The 16,207-nt window shown below is 36.8% G+C and overlaps 1 protein-coding gene across 1 annotated transcript in view; it reads right to left on the bottom strand.

Moving 5' to 3' along the window:
- Positions 1-15,669, bottom strand: part of LMO3 (LIM domain only 3) — a 57,292-nt gene extending 41,623 nt beyond the window's left edge. Inside the window, exons 1-2 of the mRNA XM_065921996.1 lie at positions 15,645-15,669; positions 11,246-11,459 (exon numbers count right to left, since the gene is read on the bottom strand). Coding sequence (XP_065778068.1) covers positions 11,246-11,459; positions 15,645-15,669 — 239 coding nt within the window. The remainder of the gene's footprint in view (positions 1-11,245; positions 11,460-15,644) is intronic.
- Between the last annotated feature and the right edge of the window lie 538 nt (positions 15,670-16,207).

Genomic DNA, 16,207 nt, shown 5'->3' with positions numbered 1-16,207 from the left:
AAGAGTAGAAACTGGCAGTCAATGAAAAATTCATATCTTTTTACATAAACATTCAAAAATATCAATCCTTGGTTGGGGAACTAAGATCCTGCATGCTGCATGGCATGGCCAAAAATCTTTTTTAAAAAAAATCAAGCTCAAATTGATTCATTTTGGAAGGTGAGAATCACTAAGTGGTTAGGAATGTAGGTCTTCAGCTTAAAGGAGGACAAGATGCCCCACCTACCAAACGGAATAGAAGGGCTACTAGAAACCGTAACAGGAAAAGAAGAAAACAAAACACTTAGGATGTGCAGGGTGACAGTAGGAATTAAGGCTTGCAAAGTCATCTATCTGGCCACCACTTTATAGCTTTCTGGAAAGTATGTTCGAGATTTCTTTGTGCATGAGGTGTAGACAATCACCGCTTTGAAAGCTCACTTGTTCATGCTGTGACTCTGTAAGATCAATGGGCAGCTTCTTAGGCAACACCCATAATGCATCCTAGCCCATTTTATACATTTAAATACAGGCTCAAGCACTTTGATTGCATTTACTGCTTGAATTTAACTTTTAATTTTAAAAGTACAAACAGCTGGCACGTCCAGATCCCACTCTCACAAAAAAGAATGCATATTAATCTCTTAGTTTGGAAGATGAATGCCTGGCTCTTCTTAATGTGAAATTAAAATTAGTGAGCTAGGGTTAGGTGAGGGGTGAGAAGCAGGAGTATAAACAGAACACTTCTGTAACAAATTTATCTCATCTCATCGAGAAGGTGATTCAATTGTTTTAAGTAACAATACATCTTTGATGTATTTCCTCTAAATGCTGGATTTGGAAACACTGACGATAATCAGAGCAAATATGTTACTTTAAATGTTTTGTATCAGAAATTAATTTCATTAAACAAGACTCACTTTGACTTTAAAAATAATGGAAAAAGATCACTTTTCAGAGTTAGAATAACTGACATTTCCCCTTCAAGAGTAGAAATGGGCAACCTATGAAAAATCCATATCTTTGCAATTTTTATTACATAAGTATTCAAAAATATCAATTATATTGTGATCAGGGCAGAGTTTAATGACATCTTTAGCCAAGGTGTTACCTTCCCCTGTGCTGTGTTGCCAGCTTTAGCTCATCAATATGAACATTCCTATTGTATTATATAATAAATACTCCAATAACCATATAGTAGACATGTGTAGATGTATCAGTTTCAACTCAGACATACAACTATACCATCTCCGTGAATTAGCAACAGTCAAATGACCTAATCCTGAGGACTATTTGGAGACACATACTTCACAACTATTATATAATCATACAGGGTCATCACTGAAGCCAAAGAAAAAAGACATTAAAAAAAAACAACCCAGTAAATTATACATTAAAATAATCCCATTCAATTTAGCAGACGAGTTCTCTAATCCCAAATGGGAATTCAGTCTATAACAGCCTGAGTTAGCGTCACAGTGGTTCTCACCTGACATTTAGGAAAGTGTAGGGGGCATTCGTGGTTGGAACAGTGATACCACGGTACCACAAAAGCATATAGTGGCTGCCTCTAACCCTTGCTTCTTCCTCTCTGTCTCACTCCAACCACACGAGCATCCTTGATTTTCTTCAAACACATTAGAAAATCTTCCACTCCAAGTTCTTCACACTGATTGGCCCCTATGCCCAGAATATCCTACCTATACATCCCCATGGCTAGCTCCTTCACTTTCTTTAGGTCTTTATTCAAGTCACCCTCTCAACAAACTGTGCCTGTCTACCCTGTTTAATTTTTCAAATCCTTATCTCCTCCCCACCACATTCACACAGGCATCATCACCCATAAATACAAGCTCTGCAAACCTCTTCAGTTCAGTTCAGTCGCTCAGCCGCGTCCGACTCTTTGCGACCCCATGGACTGCGGCACGCCAGGCTTCCCTGTCCATCTCCAACTCCCGGAGCTTGCTCAAACTCTGACACTACTCCATTATTCCTGTAGCATTTATTATCCTCCTAATGTACTCAATACTTATTTTGTTGATTACCCGCTTTCCCAACTAGAATATAATCTCTACACAGGAAGGAGTTCTTTCTGTTTTACTCCGCCTTGCATCTGACAGCTTTGTGCAGTACCTAGAGTATGTGCTCAGTTGCTCAGCTGTGTCTGACTCTATGGGACCCCATGGACTGTAGCCTGCCAGGCTCCTCGGTCCACGGGATTTTCTCAGCAAGAATACTGGAATGGGTTGCTATTTCGTCCTCCAGGGGATCTTCCTGACCCAGGACTGAACCTTCATCTCCTGCCATGGCAGGCAGATTCTTTACCACCAGAGCCACCTGGGAAGCCCCACCTAGAGTGTATAGGATAATAGTTGTTCAGTGGAGAAACAGGGAACTATGATGCTAAATGTTTTGCCATCTGTTGATAACTTACCAGTATCTGCAGTGAGAGCTGAATGATACAAACAGCATGAAAGTTACAAGGCTAACTCTATCTTCCTCTGCATCTAAAACTTAACTATGAAGCTTGAATCTCAGTTTTTATAAAAGGATTACTCGCTTACCGAAGGATTTTCAGAGCACAACTTTTACTTATTATTTATAACGTCCCTTCTGAAATTTTTTTCTACTCATTCCTAATTATACCTCTTCTTATTCTCTGTACTGGTTCCATCTGATAGAACCATACTAAAACTCCTTCTATTTTTTCCTTAGTTATTTAACAATGGTGAGTACATCAGCTGTAAAAAAAAAAAAAATTGAAAAATAATTTGCCATTAAGTGCTTCCCAAATTTCCCAGACTATCTTATTCTTTACATAGGAAAATATTAATAGCTTTGTATTTATGTATTATACAAAATCAATTAGAAATATAACGTTATCTATTCATTATTTATATAAATGAAAATATTGGCATTCAAATATTTGTCAAGTAACTAAATGGCTTCATTTTCAAACTGCTAGAGACAGCAAAACATGTAATCATAAATACCAAACATGTAATCATAAATACGAACCCCAATCCTATTCACTCAACAAGGACATGTTGTCAAAAGAACGGGTTCTTGTAGCTTAGAACCTTTTTCATTTTTTCTTTCTAATAAATGGTCACAGAAAATACTAGTTGCTAAATTTTAAGGCAATTCAGTAACATTATTTCTTTTTATCTCCCAAAACACAGACATCCCTCAATGGGTAGTCACATGTAATACTTATAGGCTTTAAAATTATGTTCATAGTATAGTACAGTTGAACTTCTCACCCGTAAAACTAAATAAACCTGCCAATTCAAACTACTACTCATTTTTAGTGTTAGAAGTTATGATCACTTTTTCATTCACCTCTCTACTCCCATCCCTTCCACTCATCTTAGAAAGTGAAGTGAAAGTGTTAATTGCTCAGTCACGACCGACTCTTTGGGCCCCCATGGACTGTAGCCTGCCACGCTCCTCTGTTCATGGAATTCTCCAGGTACGAATGTTGGAGGGGGTTGGCATTCCTTTCTCCAGGGGATCTTCCTGACCCAAAGATCGAACTGGGTCTGCTACACTGCAGGCAGTCTCTTTAGAGTCTAAGCTACCTCAGTCTAATATGCAGCTGTTGGTCAGAATGTATTTTTATGGGATGGTTGATAAAAACAAAGTAAGCATCATGCTCAATGCCATAAGGTATTTTGTGAACAGTCTTGACTCTAACTTTTTTGGTGAAATGTGAGCAATCTATCAAAGGGCACTACTTAAGAGATTTCAAAATCTTCTAAAACAAAACAGGATAATAAAATAATTTCAATAATGATCTGTACCTCTGCTATTAATTGAATTGCTAGAATAAAAACATGGCATTGTTTTAAAAGTTTTCTGAAATCAGAATGAACTAGTGATGTCTAAAACTTCTTTTTGCTCTTGAAGTTGCCTGTTGGGATCCCACAGCATGAGATGGGAGTTTATTTTTTCTTGGTGGTATTTGGATCACTATTACATGTTATCATTAGCACATTTTATGATGTTTCCTGTCCCATTACTAATCCATGTCATATTGGATATTTATGCTTACTAAAACTGATTTTGTTTTTATTAATAGGATAGGTTTACTGTAGGCGATGCTTTACTGCATTAGTAATAACAATTTTAGTTAAATATGGCTTTGGTGTACTCCTATGCAAATAATCTTTGAAATCCTAAGAGTCTTTTATTTTCCCAGTAGCCCAGTTGGAGAGTTTTTAATATTACATTGAATCATAACAAAACATGCTGGTTAGAGTCTAACTTAACACATGCAGCTTAATGTTAATTTTCCAACTTCAAATCAGAGCTCTAACTATTCCGAGATGATTATTTATCTCAAGTGTGATTTTTCTTTTCAACTAATAAAGTCCACAGCTAGAGAATTTTGCATCATAAAAAACCTAAACTATGGAGCAAAAGAATTCAGCAAAAGAAATGGAATCTTTATATAACTAAAAAAATTCATTGAGAAGAAAAATATATATCAAGAAGTTTTGAGCAGAAAGCAAAAATGGTGCAGGTGAATGCCCAAGTGACTGATGTGGGATTCATCATAATATGTTTGTAATACAGCAAATATGCTTGATGAATGTAATAAAGAGTATGCTTAGGTCCTAAGTTCTTGAGGGAAAAGTTATCCATTTATATGGATAATAAGGGGGGGGGGGACCTCAATAAGCAAAAGAAATTGCTTTAAAGTAAGAAACAAAACTAAATGTCACATTTCTTGCTTCACAATGCAACTGCTACTTCAAAATAAATTTCTTATAAATACCCTTGAGAAGGGGAACATACGGTTAATCATCAAAACAAGTATGTTACGATGGTAGAAACGGAAATGAAGCAGACAGTATCGAACTCCATCGGAGCTGAGAAAAACAGAATTGGGTGATAAAAATCACAAGGGAATAAAGTTAGGCCTTCCGCAGTATTATAAAACTTGTCTTTCCTTTTAGAATGGTGAACACCCTGTAGGAATAAGTCAGTGCTATGGTTTACAATACTAAGGAATTAGCTGGCATCAAGTATCTGAATTTTACAAGTTTCAAAGCCTGCTAAAGTATGGTGATCTGGTAAAAGTCAATTATAACCAAAGTCAATGCACATTCTAAGGTTGTATAGATTCTAAAATCTGTAAGTGCAATATGCCTACACACACCTACATCTCTTTAGGTGCTTACAAAGGGAAATGCCATGAATCAGTAGGAATAATTGCTGGTATAAGCCGATTAAAAAATTAAAAAGGAGGAAAATGCCTTTTTAAAGAAATGTGGCTAATGTAAATGCTGTTTTAAAAAGCTATCTGGTTGATTGAGAGAGTATTGCTATTTTTATTTTTACTTTGCTTGTTTTCAAGATCTTGTCCTACATTTACAATCCACATATTTTAACATTTATTGATAAAAGTAAGAAACATTAATTTCTTTTTGGAAGATAGGATGAGGTTACAACGTATAATTTTGAATGATAAACGACATTCTCATAGGAACTGGTAAACGTTTTCAAGTCAAATAGTAAAATAAGATTTCAATGACTCACAATATAATGAGAAAAAAAATACAATAGTCGTTTAGGTTGGTGCAATTCTTCTTTAAGGCTACATAATTTTTATGTGAGGCAGAAAACTGAACTACATAATGCATTTCTACAATGCATATATTCATCAAAACCATTTACAAAATTATTACTTTCAGCATATTTTTAAACTGATTGCTTAATAAATTATGTTTATGCAGTCAAAACAGCATTAACATTTACTATTAGTCACTTAATGGAAGTTAATGGTGAGCTTATAAATGAAGGGCTGGCTTACTTTGATATACTTTAAGAGCAACCAAAAATAAGAGATTCTTTCCCAGAGTTCTATGTATTTATAAAGTGCAAAATAAGCAATTTTAGCAATTCTCAAATGTAGTTCTTCCATATGTATTTAATCCTAAATATACTTGTAGAAACAGAATATTTTTCTGCTAAGTCAGGTATGTCTGGCTTATCCATTTTATGTGTAAAAACTATCGTGATTGAAGTATTCATGCTTTATGAAAAGATAAAAAACAGTAAAGACATAGAAACAGTGTGAAGTATTTTATTTTTAATATTCTTGGTGGGGGTTATTTTCAGTGACAATATCTCAAGTCTGTAAAACAAACCAAAAGTCACAAAACTAGAATAATTAAGAAAGTATTCATTCCCTGAAAATGAGTATATTACAGAATTAAGGACAGATAAATTTATAAATAAGAAATTCTCTATGTAGATAGGATATTTTTAACAGAGACTGTTGCTCAGGAATTCTAGTGTGGATCTACCAATTTTTCACTAAAGCAAGGGGCATTCTCCCAAAGTACTGTACAAAATTATCCCTCTTGATTTGTGCTGGTCCATGAATGATAGATATATACTATAAAATGTTTGAACTAGAATGCAATAATGCTTTTCTATAATAAACAGAAAAATAAAATTATAATACTTTATAAGGTTGTAAATAAAGCAAGATAATTTGCAGGAAATGTAGCAGTATTTTTAAAAGACCCTAGAGTCTAATACACTTAGATAGCAAAATATCTCAAAATACTAAGATTAGCTTAGACATTTAAATATGATAAGTTATGACTATAATAAAATGTTTAGAAAGCTCAAATTAAAAAAACTTATTTGGGAGGACTTTCATCCATATAAAAGATTAGCTTTTTTCAGAATTTAAAACAATAAAAAGTTATATTTCCAATAATAATAATGTGATGCTCTCCAGGGAAGATCTTTTCAACTGCCTAATATCTAAAAGAGGACAAAGCAGGAAAAATAGAATGAATATGTCAGTTAGCATTAAAAAAGAATCTGTGCAGTGAGCTGTCAGATAAAATAATATTAATAATATATTCATATTTACTTTTAAGGCCATAACTATCTACTAATATAAATTTAATCTCATAAAAGTTTATTTAGAAGCTCCAGTTTTGATCAGTGTGAAATAAAGTTATAGCTTGGCTAATGCTCTATGTAGCATTTAATTTTTCTATTGTAAAAATCATATTATTACATTGAAGCACATAAAATTTGCAATCAGCATCACAGTTTCAAATCCTTTTTGTTAATTGGTAGCTGTGGTGAAGCATGAAGCATCACTCTTTCCCAGTACTTTCATTTTAAACAAATCATCCTCATGTATAAAAATAGCAAATTGCATTAAATTTTATACAAGATGTTTTCTGTTCCTTGTGTAGAAAAAGCTATATGTAGCTTTCCCTATAGCTCTGAGTACATTCTCTGGTAAATCATCATTCACAGAGATGCAAGATACTCTCTTTATCACCTTGATGCTTAAAATACACCACAAGTAAGAAAATGCAGGCTTAAACGTAAAACCTGGAAAAATGGCCCAAAAGCTTAAGTCTAAGTGCTGATATTCTACACTGCCTCCAAGTTGAGAAGTAAAGTACTGTGGTTTATCTCATGGTTCTGACTTCATGAAATTTGATATAAAATCTTAATTCTAAAACTGATGACATATTAACTACTTTATTCATATTTACCAAACAAATCAGAATGATAGATAGTTTAGTAGCAACTATAGTCCTGTAAACATCATTACTAAACCTTGGCTAGTTTTACATAGTAATTGCTAATTTACTTTATGCATTCTTTAGTTCGAGGCACAAAAATGCTTCTGTGTCTACTTTGTCATAAACAACTTAAAAAAAAAAACCTCAAACTGTATGGGATATACTTTTAACAGATACATTGTTAGGTCTTGGCATATAAATATCAGTGGGCAGATTGACTTCATAGTTTAAGTCAGAAAGCGTGTTTAATACAGGAATTTTTTAAAATGTCAATGTTTCTGTTCCTATTTCTAATGAGTTTCTGAGGATGGCGAGTAACCCTACAAACTGACAAATTCCTTCTCATCAGACACGTTCATCTTATATTCTCCAGAAAAAATAAAAATACTATATCAGCCCTGTTATGGAAAGTGAACTGTCAAGATTTGAAACTTAGTAATAAACTGTAAAACTGTTTTCTTTTTCTTAAATACAGCTAAATGAGCCTCAAAGAAAAAAAAATTACTGCAGTAAGTTTCCAACACCCTAAAGAAAATATCTTATCATTTAAATTCTTATATTTATCATTCAAAGAACTTGTAAAAACCTGTCATCACCACCATTACTCAGAATAAGGCAAAATATTAATAAAATGTAAGAACTTCAAGATTCACTGCTCAGCAATAAAAGTGCTTTTTGTGCTCTCTTTTGGAAGGAGGAGTTAACTAGGAAGTTAAATACACTTGGCAAAAAGTATTTCACTCTTCTCTAGATGTGAAAAATGATCTGGCCCAAGATAATATCTATAACCTGGTTATAGATATTATATATCTATAATTTAGATTATATAGGTTATATATATATATATATATATATATATATATATATATATAAAACCTATAATTTACTGGTGCAGGTAAGCTACTTTTTCTTTATCATTTCCCATGTTCTTATTTAGATGCCTGGAAAGTTAGACCCAGAAATACAAACCTGTAAAGTATGTATGGCTCGTTTGTGCCTCAAAGAGACCACATAATATCCAAAAACCAGTCTAAACTACTTTTTAATAGGATTTAAATGGTTAAGCGGTGGCTGTGCAAAATACAAGAAAGCAATGTGCTGAACACAGAAGGAAATGAGAAGCTATTTTCAAAGCTCGAGAAAACAGCCACAGAATATTACTTGTTCACTGATCATACTGAAGATTTTATGTAATTAATAAATTATTAGATAGTAACAATTTGAGGTGCACCTCCCTATTCCCCTTAGTTAATTTTTGTCTAACTTAAAATCATGTATCTCACAGAGCAGGCATAAGCATTTTTGAATGCCTGTTTATACACATTCGAAGAAAATAATTTGTACATAAAATCTGCTTGAACGTCTTCATCTATCTGACATACAGAGTCAGATTATTTCAGTTTGCCAATCAGGGACATATGCTTTTAAACACAGACAGAATTTCACTGTGCTATGCACTTTCCACATAAAACTAATACCACATCTGCAGCATAATCTATAACACATAACACGGTGTTTCACACCCACACCATTTACCCATTTCACTTCTGCAGTTTTTAAGTGTTGATGAACTACTTCTTGCCAAAGAAGCCACGTTATATACAACAAAACCTTCAGTTTAAATAAGGGATAAGCTTGCTGTTAACAACTCAGTTTGAAATGTTAACAACCCTTAGGCTGTTAACATAACAACTGGCCATTAATGTGGTAATGACCAATTTGAGAGGAAATTGCACTCTGAGAAATGAATATATTGGCAATCTGGACCAGGGTTTAAATTTGAAAGAGTTAAGATTAAAAAAAAAAAAAGTAACAAGATTAAAAGTTTGAGCTTATCAGAAATCAACTAAAAGTTGTATCACACAAAGCAGCAGATAGACTCTTAGAGATAAAGATTTCTGAGATGAAAACTATTTTGATAAATTCCTTTCAACAACACACTTACTTGAGACTATCAAATACCAGTTGAACAACTTATTTTTATTACCATAAGGAAGACGAAAACAATACAAGTTTACTTTCTCTGCTCTCAACTGTCGATGACCGCAAGTTTCACTCAGGACACAGGTATTTCATTGGCAAATTTGCATTTTTGAGTTAAAAATAGCCTGAGATTTCAAAAGACTAAATTTGACTCAACTTTTGGCTTTATTGCATATTAGAACACTTTAATCTTGCCTAGACTATATAACCTCCTTGTTTTCGAAAGTGTTGTTACATGAATCCACTGGAGATTCTGCAGTGGTAAACAAGTCAAAGACAGAGTCCAAAAGCCTGTGGCTATTGGTTAGGAGGATAAAGCAAAACTAGGAAGCAATGTCAAGTCGCTAAAAGCAAATACACTCTGTGCAGAAATCAGGCTCTAATTCACAAAGAGCAGAAGAGAATTTTTTATTTGCAAGAGGAAAGTTCCAAGACTGCAGAGTCTACAAGAATTCATGAAATAGCTTAATTCTAATGATTAGTTGCAGTAGTTAGAGAACTCCTTCCCTTAAGCCACTTCCTATTTCCATGGCTAGGACCTTACATGTATTTTGTGCCCTTGGAACATAGAGAAGTGGCAGCAAGTGGTCATAATTAGTCAGGGGGCTGTCAGATGAAGCAGTCCTAAGAGGGGAGAGAGTAGAATCTGATAAACAGTACCAGGCGCACCCTCTTGTAACAACCATTCATCAAACAATATGTTCTTCTACATAGAAACTGAATTGGACTGAAAATAACTGAATTATATATGAAGCAGCACCAAATTCCCTAGAAAACACCTTCTGAAATGACCAAGGAGTTACTGCTGATTGATAAATTTTGTGTCATAAGGGAAAAAAATTCAAAATAAATCACTTAATGTCAGACTAGAAAAAAATGATTAATTGTATCAAATATGAAAACCCAAATGATGCCATATATCATTTCTCTAATTTGATAGATCCTACTTTATTAATATAAGTAATTTGCAGCTGAATGAAGTCACAAAGTCCCCTGAAAAGCAAAATAATTTTTCTTAAACATAAGTCTATGTGTAGAGTACTAAAGGCTAGAATGCAAGATTAACCTGCTTCATGGCTTCAGAAACAAGAACATCTGCGTGGTCCTGAAACTGTTCAGATGTTTATAGGTTGGAGAGTGGCTATCATTTCCCTATAATGATGGAGGTCGTTACTTTGTTATTTTCCATAAAGCTACTGGCAAGTCTGAGGCAGATGAACATTCAAGTGCTATCTTTGCAAAGATCACTTGGAATGCTCTGGGGTTGCGGGCAGGGGGAGGTGTATTCACACTTAAAGGAAGTTTTCAACATCCTACTAAAGATCTTTCTAATAAATACCAGATAAGAGTTTCAAACCGACTTTCTCTGACAAATCTGAAACAGAAAGATCCTGGAATCACTCAGCCCGACCCTGTCACTTTCCTGCTAAGAAAACTTGTATGCTGATTCACACCGAGCACCTTGACATGAACTGGAGGTTCACTTATGCCCAGGTAGGAGCATCAGGCAAGGCAATGGAAACATGTTGAGATACTGTGTTTTCCTGACCATGACTCAAGCCCTCGTTTGTGCCACAGACACAGTGCGTTGAAGGCTGCCAGGAGGACATCTTTCAGGAATAGAAGCTGGCAGGAAAGACACGAAACACGAGTACACTTACAGAAGTATCTTAAAAGGAATCCAGTGATCACTGGTGTGCAAGGCGAATTCCTACCTCAGATAGTCTCTGCGACAAAGGATAAGGTTAGCTTTCGTGTACAGGGTAGAACCCACTTCTCCCAAACGGCAGTCACAGCAGGCACACTTCAGGCAGTCCTCATGCCAGTATTTGTCCAATGCCTTTAGCAGATACCGGTCCTTGATCTTTCGGTTGCAGCCAGCACAACCTTTCGGCTTGGTGTCTGGCTGGACTGAGAGCATTTGTATACCTGAAGGAAGACAAGAACAAAAAAGAGAGCTGAGGCTCCAAAAATCAAGAGGGTCCAAAGACCTCCATTTAGTTAAACATTTCTGATTGCCGTTTTCAAGGAGTGCTAGACTTTCCACTTAAGGGCTAGGCAGAAATTGGGCTTTCCTGGTGGCTCAGATATAGGCTCCTGCCTATATTGCAGGAGACCTGGGTTCGATCCCTGGGTTGGGAAGATCCCCTGGAGAACAGAATGGCTACCCATTCCCGGATTCTTGCCTGGAGAATTCCATGGTCAGAGCAGTCTGGCTGGCTATAGTCTGGGAGAGCAAAGGGTCAGACACGGCTGAGAGGCCAACATGTGAATATACAGAAATTGAACTAAATTTTGAAAACAAAGAGGTTCAAACTTTGTTAAGTGTCTTTGTTAGATCATTCATGAAGTCACACCTATAAAGTAGCAAAAATAATCAATTCATCTTGTACCTGGTAAGATGATATCATCTACATGAAGTTAAGTAATAGTAAATAATTTTATATTGGTACAATTTTCTACATAGAGAAGTTCCTTTTGGGAGAAAATAGGAGTCAATGGTTAACAATCTAGAAGAAAGCTATTTAACAGACTAATCTGTGTACACACCGTAGGAGTCAAGAATGAGTTGGTGGAAGGAAAGTTCACTTTTACGGGATACACTAACCTCACTTAGCAGTAGAGATGTTTATACTTAAGCATAAGTACAGTCACCCAAAAAGCTCACCAATCTTATAATACTTATTTACATCCAAATACTTCCCTCTATGTCCTTGATATTTCAAAGCATTCATTGTGTTAAAAATTTTCAAAATGCACTGACACTCACAAGCCTTGGTCCATGCATCTATTAGTAGCAGATCATCTAACTATAGACTATATATTTTTATATAAAATTAAACTATAGGATTAAGTAATTTATTATCATAAACATGTACTTATTTTATAAAGGAAAGGAAAAAAAAACAACAGAAGACAAACTTTCAATATATATAAAGTTACACAAACATCCACAGGCAAATATATATTATAGACATATATTACACAGTACACACATGCTAGACTAGACATAGGGACATTTATACATTTTAGAGACATATTTCCATATCATAAAAAAGGAGGCGAATTGAATTCTCTGGTTAATACAACTTGATTGAAATTTTTTTTCCCTGAAAGGATATTTGCCTTTCTTTCCTAAATGTCAAACACTCAGCTTTTCAAAAAGCTGAACGAATTATTCACAGCTGTATATGTATCAACTAACACACTTCAAGCACTCTAAACTACTGTAGACATTGATTCCAATTTCTCTTATTTTACAAATTATGATAGCGTGAGAGGTTCAGGAACTGGCTCAAAGCGGAATGACAGTTCAGCCCAAGACTTGACGGCCTTCTTACAATCCAGAGATACCACTGCTATATTATACCTCCTCTCTTAGGCAGAAAGTTTTAAACTTGGACAGAGAAGGACATAAAACACCAAAGTGTCTGCAATTGAAACAGTATCAAGAAAGAAATGCCAAGCCTTAATCTAGAGCATTTTCGATGAGTTCCCTGCTCCCAAACAGCTAAACCTTTTTTGGTTTCCTCTGATGCCTGATGATAAAGGCTTTACCTTTATTATCTTCAGCATCTTTTTCTTTTTTAATCACACTAAGAGACAACAAGACACCATACCCTCACAGCAGAATAACTTTTCTAACAACAAATGATACATGAATTTCACATAATAGTCTTAGATGTTGACTTTCCATTAGAAAATAGCTTCTCTGGTCAGGTGATGGAGCAGGGACCAGCAGCGAGGCATCAGAGTAGCTGCTTTTTCTGCACGGGATGCACAGCCGTGGTCCTCGGATCTGCAGATTAGTAGCTGGATGTGTACAGAGAAGCAGGTGGTATTCCTATAGCCAGCTTTCTATTCCTTTCTTTGAAGAAGTTCGGAGTCTAGTGTAGATTAATCATAACCCTTGATAGCTCTGCTAAATCTCACTCTGTAGAACTTCTAACAAATGAAGTTTCTTTGATCAGAACTAGTTACCGTCTTCTTGCAAGGTTCCACAAGGAATGAATCCCATTAATTACAGTACAGAACATACTCAAGTGCCTCTTAACCATCTTCCTGGGGGAAGGAAAAACTGTGATATACTAAATGACAGCCTGGATTTCATGATTGAGAACACGAGGGGTATGTTTAGAGAAGCTAGTCTAATTACCCAATTTATAAGACTATTGTTTTTTTCATATCACCAAGCTGAAAATGTTTTGATCCAAATCCTTCTTAGTTGTAGCTAAGTTCTGTTTCTCTGAGCTGTGTTCTCATCATCAAGCGTGGAAGGTCAACTATCTTTATTCACGATGCTTTGCGAACAAGACAGGAGATACCAACATTTGGCACAAGCAACACCACCCTGCTTGTCTTCACAAAATGTTTTTGTTGGGCTGACATTTTAATTTAGCACTCAGAGGCCAATTAATATTTGAAACTCTTACAGAATTCTGTTTGGCCTTGGGCGTAGAAGGAGTTTGAGATTTTTACACTCCATCCTGGTAGCTTCGTGTGGAAAACACCATCACATTACTCTTGAAAAGGAAATCTTTTTCGATACTCTGCAAGTTAACAGTTTCAGAAAAAAAAGAACTATTTTGCAGTCACCATGTTACCCTGTACCAAACAGGCATAAACCAGCCGGCAGCCTCCCTTCAGCATCCCGCAGAACGCGTCTGGGTAAGAGTTATGTGTTTGGAGCTGGGAAACATTTTGCAAGTTGCTTATAGCACGTCAGGACCCATAACTAGTTTTAGATTGGCATGTAAATTGTTCTGAGGGAAATTCTTATTGCCTCTGAGACCTTGCCCTTCTGAGTTATTTGACAGTTTAAGGGAAATCATAATTTTTAAAAAAGACATAAATAATAGCCTGTGCAGTGTGGTGTGCAGAAATAAGTAGAACCATTTCATTTAAACTCTGGTGAGCTTTTAATTGCCTGGATTGCATTGTGAGGCAGCCTAACGCTTGATTAACTCCATTATGTGCCCTTGTTCTGTGCCATTCATCCGCGCAGTCTCAGCTTCAGTAGTTAACACAACAAAGTAACCACAACTCCACAACACGCTGGGGTTTGAAAAAAAAATCATAATAAAAGATCTGCAGCACGGCAGACCCAGTCTTCTATATTTTTGGACTGACTACACCGCAGTGAGGGGAAAACATTTTGTCCCCGTCGGAAGATGCACAGAGAACAGTTTGGGAGAAGGAGCGGGAAGAGGGAATCCATTAAAGGGGGTTGGCAGCAATGAGGTGCCTCAGGAAGATTCGAAAATGGGAATGCAGGTTCTGCAGCTGGGAGCAGTGACACAGATTAAAAGAATTTGGCCAACACCGGCCATTCGATTGCCAAGAGGTACCAAACAAAAGATTTTCTCTCCTCCTGCCCATCTTCATCCTCTCCCCAGCCCCCGGCCCCCGATTGGAGAACTGGATTGGGCCTAAAAGCTTGTTTCTCTCTGTTCACTGGCCCAGAGCGTCCCTACAGGCTGTAACCCCCTAAGGGACAACAATGCAAATAGATGTCCCCAGATCTCAGGCGCTGGAGCTGCTTAACTCTGTTCTGCCCCTTCAACTCCCAACCCTCCCCTCCCCATCCTTCCACCACCACCCCCCTCCCCTTTTTGAGCAATGGAGCTGGGAACCAATTTGATTCCCTTTTTCTCCAATGCAGCTGCAAGGCTCAGAGATACTGACATTTTTCCACTCTTATCAGTTTAATTACAGTTACCATGGCAGCAAAGTGCTAGTGCTTGGCAAAGGCCAACAAGAGATTTGCAAGACTGGGTTCAATTTTGATGCAGCTCACATGCAAAATAAAAAAAAAAAAAAAATAAGAAACATACATACACTCTAACAAAGAATCCCTTGAGGAGTTTATGTTCCAGCCTTTTGTGGTAGTGTCTCTGCCGCCACACAAGGATGCTTTGCAAAGAATGTAGCAGTTATTTGTTGCACCTAGCAAGATTAATTGGTTTAAGCAGCCGTCTTTCAAAGCAGTTACAAACAATAATATTTCAGATCTTTTCCGAGAGACACAAAAGCCGAGGAAGGGCAAGAAGGCTTTGGAGCAGCCGAGAGTGCCGAGCGCCGGCAAAGTGCATCTATGATAGATTGTAACCTTACCAAAACTTTTCTCCTTTTTCTGCATGAGTTGACTGAGGCGTGCCTGAGTTGCCGCAGCTTCGCATGGAGCACCCAGCCCAGAGGTAGAAGTGGAAGGGGGTTTCCCTCGGATTTAGCTCAAGTGCGGACGCGGTGCGCAGCCTACACCCGCGAGGACCGACTATTGTGAAGCCCACTTTGGGAGCGGGTCGGAGCGGGCGGCGGGCGTGGGGGGTGGGGGAAGGGATGAGGGCGGCCAGACGAGATGCGGCGCACACCCGGAGCCCCTCGCCGGGTGGCGGCGTACAAAATGATGGCGAATGACAAAGCCACAAGCTTCCCTAACTCTGCCCGTAATCCCCAAATCCCAGCGGCCCCTTTTAGCTTCGTGGTAACAAATGGATTTGATTAAACTGTCACATGCAGCGTTAGCATAGCATATCATGTTCAATATGAAAAAGATCATAAATCTGACTTGTATTTCATAACAGCAATCTGGGTAGCCCCCGTAAAATAAAATATGCCGCAGCAGTTTGAATCTCCATCGATTAGGACAGGGGCACCTTGCTCCAAGGATCCCCTCT

The sequence above is a fragment of the Muntiacus reevesi genome, chromosome 1 (genome assembly GCF_963930625.1).
Source record: "Muntiacus reevesi chromosome 1, mMunRee1.1, whole genome shotgun sequence".
In the NCBI taxonomy this organism is placed as follows: Eukaryota; Metazoa; Chordata; class Mammalia; order Artiodactyla; family Cervidae; genus Muntiacus; species Muntiacus reevesi.
This window is presented reverse-complemented; position numbering and strand designations above follow the sequence as displayed.